General features: G+C 45.1%; 1 protein-coding gene across 4 annotated transcripts in view; it reads left to right on the top strand.

Moving 5' to 3' along the window:
* LOC106564366 (transmembrane channel-like protein 6) overlaps positions 1–6945 on the top strand; it is a 44057-nt gene that overhangs the window by 28481 nt on the left and 8631 nt on the right. For all 4 annotated transcript variants that reach the window (XM_045690883.1, XM_045690885.1, XM_045690884.1 and 1 more), the window contains exon 16: positions 1847–1942. In XM_045690883.1, coding sequence (XP_045546839.1) covers positions 1847–1942 — 96 coding nt within the window. The remainder of the gene's footprint in view (positions 1–1846; positions 1943–6945) is intronic.

Here is a 6945-nt window from a genome sequence, read left to right as displayed (position 1 = left end):
TGTCTCTGTCTGTCTGTTCTCTCTGTCCGTCTGTTCTGTCTCTGTCTGTCTGTTCTGTCTCTGTCTGTCTGTTCTGTCTCTGTCCGTCTGTTCTGTCTCTGTCTGTCTGTTCTGTCTCTGTCTGTCTGTTCTGTCTCTGTCTGTCTATTCTGTCTCTGTCTGTCTGTTCTGTCTCTGTCTGTCTATTCTGTCTGTCTGTCTATTCTGTCTCTGTCTGTCTGTTCTGTCTCTGTCTGTCTGTTCTGTCTCTGTCTGTCTGTTCTGTCTCTGTCTGTCTGTTCTGTCTCTGTCTGTCTGTTCTGTCTCTGTCTGTCTGTTCTGTCTCTGTCTGTCTGTTCTGTCTCTGTCTGTCTGTTCTGTCTCTGTCTGTCTATTCTGTCTCTGTCTGTCTATTCTGTCTCTGTCTGTCTATTCTGTCTCTGTCTGTCTATTCTGTCTCTGTCTGTCTATTCTGTCTCTGTCTGTCTATTCTGTCTCTGTCTGTCTATTCTGTCTCTGTCTGTCTGTTCTGTCTCTGTCTGTCTGTTCTGTCTCTGTCTGTCTGTTCTCTCTGTCTGTCTGTTCTGTCTCTGTCTGTCTATTCTGTCTCTGTCTGTCTGTTCTGTCTCTGTCTGTCTGTTCTGTCTCTGTCTGTCTGTCTGTCTGTTCTGTCTCTGTCTGTCTGTTCTGTCTCTGTCTGTCTGTTCTGTCTCTGTCTGTCTATTCTGTCTCTGTCTATTCTGTCTCTGTCTGTCTGTTCTGTCTCTGTCTGTCTATTCTGTCTCTGTCTGTCTGTTCTGTCTGTCTGTTCTGTCTCTGTCTGTCTGTTCTGTCTCTGTCTGTCTGTTCTGTCTCTGTCTGTCTATTCTGTCTCTGTCTGTCTGTTCTGTCTCTGTCTGTCTATTCTGTCTGTCTGTTCTGTCTCTGTCTGTCTGTTCTGTCTCTGTCTGTCTATTCTGTCTCTGTCTGTCTGTTCTGTCTCTGTCTGTCTGTTCTGTCTCTGTCTGTTCTGTCTCTGTCTCTGTCTGTCTGTTCTGTCTGTCTGTTCTGTCTCTGTCTGTCTGTTCTGTCTCTGTCTGTCTGTTCTGTCTCTGTCTGTCTATTCTGTCTCTGTCTGTCTGTTCTGTCTCTGTATGTCTATTCTGTCTGTGTCTGTCTGTTCTGTCTCTGTCTGTCTATTCTGTCTCTGTCTGTCTATTCTGTCTCTGTCTGTCTGTTCTGTCTCTGTCTGTCTATTCTGTCTCTGTCTGTCTATTCTCTGTCTGTCTGTTCTGTCTCTGTCTGTCTATTCTGTCTCTGTCTGTCTGTTCTGTCTCTGTCTGTCTGTTCGGTCTCTGTCTGTCTGTTCTGTCTCTGTCTGTCTATTCTGTCTCTGTCTGTCTGTTCTGTCTCTGTCTGTCTATTCTGTCTCTGTCTGTCTGTTCTGTCTCTGTCTGTCTGTTCTGTCTCTGTCTGTCCTGTCTCTGTCTGTCTGTTCTGTCTCTGTCTATTCTGTCTCTGTCTGTTCTGTCTCTGTCTGTCTATTCTGTCTCTGTCTGTCTGTTCTGTCTGTTCTGTCTCTGTCTGTCTGTTCTGTCTCTGTCTGTCTGTTCTGTCTCTGTCTGTCTATTCTGTCTCTGTCTGTCTGTTCTGTCTCTGTCTGTCTGTTCTGTCTCTGTGTCTTTCTCTCTCCCTCATATGTTCTTGCTCATAACCTCGGCAACTCATTCAACGCGTTATACAGTCTATTGCTTTCTATCCCATTCTCAATCCTTTATCCCTCTACTTCTTGTCTCTCTCTCTCTCTCTCTCTCTCTCTCTCTCTCTCTCTCTCTCTGTCTCTCTCTCTGTCTCTCTCTCTCTCTCTCTCTCTGTCTGTCTCCTGCAGGTTGTTTTCTCAGAGGGTGTTGAAGAGGAAAAGAAAGCCTGTGTTTGACATCTCCAGGAACGTGTTGGAACTCATCTACGGACAGACACTGGCCTGGTATGAACTCTAACCCTGGTCCTGCACCTAGCCTTAACCCTGCACCTAGCCTACACCCTGTACCTAGCCTTAACCCTGTACCTAGCCTTAACCCTGTACCTAGCCTTAACCCTGCACCTAGCCTTAACCCTGCACCTAGCCTTAACCCTGCACCTAGCCTTAACCCTGCACCTAGCCTTAACCCTGCACCTAGCCTTAACCCTGCACCTAGCCTTAACCCTGCACCTAGCCTTAACCCTGCACCTAGCCTTAAACCCTGCACCTAGCCTTAAACCCTGCACCTAGCCTTAACCCTGCACCTAGTCTTAACCCTGCACCTAGCCTTAACCCTGCACCTAGCCTTAACCCTGCACCTAGCCTTAACCCTGCACCTAGCCTTAACCCTGCACCTAGCCTTAACCCTGCACCTAGCCTCAACCCTGCACCTAGCCTCAACCCTGCACCTAGCCTCAACCCTGCACCTAGCCTTAACCCTGCACCTAGCCTTAACCCTGCACCTAGCCTAAACCCTGCACCTAGCCTAAACCCTGCACCTAGCCTAAACCCTGCACCTAGCCTAAACCCTGCACCTAGCCTAAACCCTGCACCTAGCCTAAACCCTGCACCTAGCCTTAACCCTGCACCTAGCCTAAACCCTGCACCTAGCCTAAACCCTGCACCTAGTCTAAACCCTGCACCTAGCCCTGCACCTAGCCTTAACCCTGCACCTAACCCTTAACCCTGCACCTAGCCTAAACCCTGCACCTAGCCTAAACCCTGCACCTAGCCTAAACCCTGCACCTAGCCTAAACCCTGCACCTAGCCTTAAACCTGCACCTAGCCTAAACCCTGCACCTAGCCCTGCACCTAGCCTTAACCCTGCACCTAACCCTTAACACTGCACCTAGCCTAAACCCTGCACCTAGCCTAAACCCTGCACCTAGCCTTAACCCTGCACCTAGCCTTAACCCTGCACCTAGCCTAAACCCTGCACCTAGCCTAAACCCTGCACCTAGCCTAAACCCTGCACCTAGCCTTAAACCTGCACCTAGCCTAAACCCTGCACCTAGCCCTGCACCTAGCCTTAACCCTGCACCTAACCCTTAACACTGCACCTAGCCTAAACCCTGCACCTAGCCTAAACCCTGCACCTAGCCTTAACCCTGCACCTAGCCTTAACCCTGCACCTAGCCTAAACCCTGCACCTAGCCTAAACCCTGCACCTAGCCTTAACCCTGCACCTAGCCTTAACCCTGCACCTAGCCTAAACCCTGCACCTAGCCCTGCACCTAGCCTTAACTCTGCACCTAGCCCTAACCCTCAACCCTGCACCTAGCCTTAACCCTGCACCTAGCCTAAACCCTGCACCTAGCCTAAATGTCTGTATTGTGGAGGTTGTAGTGATGTTGTATCATGTCTGTGTTGTGGAGGTTGTATCATGTCTGTGTTGTGGAGGTTGTATCATGTCTGTGTTGTGGAGGTTGTGCTGATGTTGTATCATGTCTGTGTTGTGGAGGTTGTAGTGATGTTGTATCATGTCTGTGTTGTGGAGGTTGTAGTGATGTTGTATCATGTCTGTATTGTGGAGGTTGTAGTGATGTTGTATCATGTCTGTATTGTGGAGGTTGTAGTGATGTTGTGGAGGTTGTAGTGATGTTGTATCATGTCTGTGTTGTGGAGGTTGTAGTGATGTTGTATCATGTCTGTGTTGTGGAGGTTGTAGTGATGTTGTATCATGTCTGTATTGTGGAGGTTGTAGTGATGTTGTGGAGGTTGTAGTGATGTTGTATCATGTCTGTATTGTGGAGGTTGTAGTGATGTTGTATCATGTCTGTGTTGTGGAGGTTGGGGTGATGTTGTATCATGTCTGTATTGTGGAGGTTGTAGTGATGTTGTATCATGTCTGTATTGTGGAGGTTGTAGTGATGTTGTATCATGTCTGTATTGTGGAGGTTGTAGTGATGTTGTATCATGTCTGTATTGTGGAGTTTGTAGTGATGTTGTATCATGTCTGTGTTGTGGAGGTTGTAGTGATGTTGTATCATGTCTGTGTTGTGGAGGTTGTGCTGATGTTGTATCATGTCTGTATTGTGGAGGTTGTGCTGATGTTGTATCCTGTCTGTGTTGTGGAGGTTGTAGTGATGTTGTATCATGTCTGTGTTGTGGAGGTTGTAGTGATGTTGTATCATGTCTGTATTGTGGAGGTTGTAGTGATGTTGTATCATGTCTGTATTGTGGAGGTTGTGGTGATGTTGTATCATGTCTGTATTGTGGAGGTTGTGGTGATGTTGTATCCTGTCTGTATTGTGGAGGTTGTAGTGATGTTGTGGAGGTTGTAGTGATGTTGTATCATGTCTGTATTGTGGAGGTTGTAGTGATGTTGTGGAGGTTGTGGTGATGTTGTATCATGTCTGTGTTGTGGAGGTTGTAGTGATGTTGTATCATGTCTGTATTGTGGCGGTTGTAGTGATGTTGTATCCTGTCTGTATTGTGGAGGTTGTAGTGATGTTGTATCATGTCTGTATTGTGGAGGTTGTGTTGATGTTGTATCATGTCTGTATTGTGGAGGTTGTAGTGATGTTGTATCATGTCTGTGTTGTGGAGGTTGTAGTGATGTTGTATCATGTCTGTGTTGTGGAGGTTGGGGTGATGTTGTATCATGTCTGTATTGTGGAGGTTGGGGTGATGTTGTATCATGTCTGTATTGTGGAGGTTGTAGTGATGTTGTATCATGTCTGTATTGTGGAGGTTGTAGTGATGTTGTATCATGTCTGTGTTGTGGAGGTTGGGGTGATGTTGTATCATGTCTGTATTGTGGAGGTTGTAGTGATGTTGTGGAGGTTGTAGTGATGTTGTATCATGTCTGTATTGTGGAGGTTGTAGTGATGTTGTGGAGGTTGTAGTGATGTTGTATCATGTCTGTATTGTGGAGGTTGTAGTGATGTTGTATCATGTCTGTATTGTGGAGGTTGTAGTGATGTTGTATCATGTCTGTATTGTGGAGGTTGTAGTGATGTTGTATCATGTCTGTATTGTGGAGGTTGTAGTGATGTTGTATCATGTCTGTATTGTGGAGGTTGTAGTGATGTTGTGGAGGTTGTGCTGATGTTGTATCATGTCTGTATTGTGGAGGTTGTAGTGATGTTGTATCATGTCTGTGTTGTGGAGGTTGTAGTGATGTTGTATCATGTCTGTGTTGTGGAGGTTGTAGTGATGTTGTATCATGTCTGTATTGTGGAGGTTGTAGTGATGTTGTATCATGTCTGTATTGTGGAGGTTGTGGTGATGTTGTATCATGTCTGTATTGTGGAGGTTGTATTGATGTTGTATCATGTCTGTGTTGTGGAGGTTGTAGTGATGTTGTATCATGTCTGTATTGTGGAGGTTGTAGTGATGTTGTATCATGTCTGTGTTGTGGAGGTTGTAGTGATGTTGTATCATGTCTGTGTTGTGGAGGTTGGGGTGATGTTGTATCATGTCTGTATTGTGGAGGTTGGGGTGATGTTGTATCATGTCTGTATTGTGGAGGTTGTAGTGATGTTGTATCATGTCTGTATTGTGGAGGTTGTAGTGATGTTGTATCATGTCTGTATTGTGGAGGTTGTAGTGATGTTGTAGTGATGATTGTGGAGGTTGTAGTGATGTATCATGTCTGTATTGTGGAGGTTGTAGTGATGTTGTGGAGGTTGTAGTGATGTATCATGTCTGTATTGTGGAGGTTGTAGTGATGTTGTGGAGGTTGTAGTGATGTTGTATCATGTCTGTATTGTGGAGGTTGTAGTGATGTTGTGGAGGTTGTAGTGATGTTGTATCATGTCTGTATTGTGGAGGTTGTAGTGATGTTGTATCATGTCTGTATTGTGGAGGTTGTAGTGATGTTGTATCATGTCTGTATTGTGGAGGTTGTAGTGATGTTGTATCATGTCTGTATTGTGGAGGTTGTAGTGATGTTGTGGAGGTTGTGCTGATGTTGTATCATGTCTGTGTTGTGGAGGTTGTAGTGATGTTGTATCATGTCTGTATTGTGGAGGTTGTAGTGATGTTGTATCATGTCTGTATTGTGGAGGTTGTAGTGATGTTGTATCATGTCTGTATTGTGGAGGTAGTGATGTTGTATCCTGTCTGTATTGTGGAGGTTGTGTTGATGTTGTATCATGTCTGTATTGTGGAGGTTGTGTTGATGTTGTATCATGTCTGTATTGTGGAGGTTGTAGTGATGTTGTATCATGTCTGTGTTGTGGAGGTTGTAGTGATGTTGTATCATGTCTGTATTGTGGAGGTTGTAGTGATGTTGTATCATGTCTGTATTGTGGAGGTTGTAGTGATGTTGTATCATGTCTGTATTGTGGAGGTTGTAGTGATGTTGTAGTGATGTTGTGGAGGTTGTAGTGATGTATCATGTCTGTATTGTGGAGGTTGTAGTGATGTTGTAGTGATGTTGTGGAGGTTGTAGTGATGTATCATGTCTGTATTGTGGAGGTTGTAGTGATGTTGTGGAGGTTGTAGTGATGTTGTGGAGGTTGTAGTGATGTTGTATCATGTCTGTATTGTGGAGGTTGTAGTGATGTTGTGGAGGTTGTAGTGATGTTGTATCATGTCTGTATTGTGGAGGTTGTAGTGATGTTGTATCATGTCTGTGTTGTGGAGGTTGTAGTGATGTTGTATCATGTCTGTGTTGTGGAGGTTGTAGTGATGTTGTATCATGTCTGTGTTGTGGAGGTTGGGGTGATGTTGTATCATGTCTGTATTGTGGAGGTTGTAGTGATGTTGTATCATGTCTGTATTGTGGAGGTTGTAGTGATGTTGTATCATGTCTGTGTTGTGGAGGTTGTAGTGATGTTGTATCATGTCTGTATTGTGGAGGTTGTGGTGATGTTGTATCATGTCTGTATTGTGGAGGTTGTAGTGATGTTGTATCATGTCTGTGTTGTGGAGGTTGTAGTGATGTTGTATCATGTCTGTATTGTGGAGGTTGTAGTGATGTTGTATCATGTCTGTGTTGTGGAGGTTGTAGTGATGTTGTG

Source organism: Salmo salar, chromosome ssa12 (assembly GCF_905237065.1).
Source record: "Salmo salar chromosome ssa12, Ssal_v3.1, whole genome shotgun sequence".
Classification (NCBI taxonomy): Eukaryota; Metazoa; Chordata; class Actinopteri; order Salmoniformes; family Salmonidae; genus Salmo; species Salmo salar.
The sequence above is the reverse complement of the archived record's forward strand: the minus strand, read 5'-3'. Positions and strand labels throughout refer to the sequence as shown.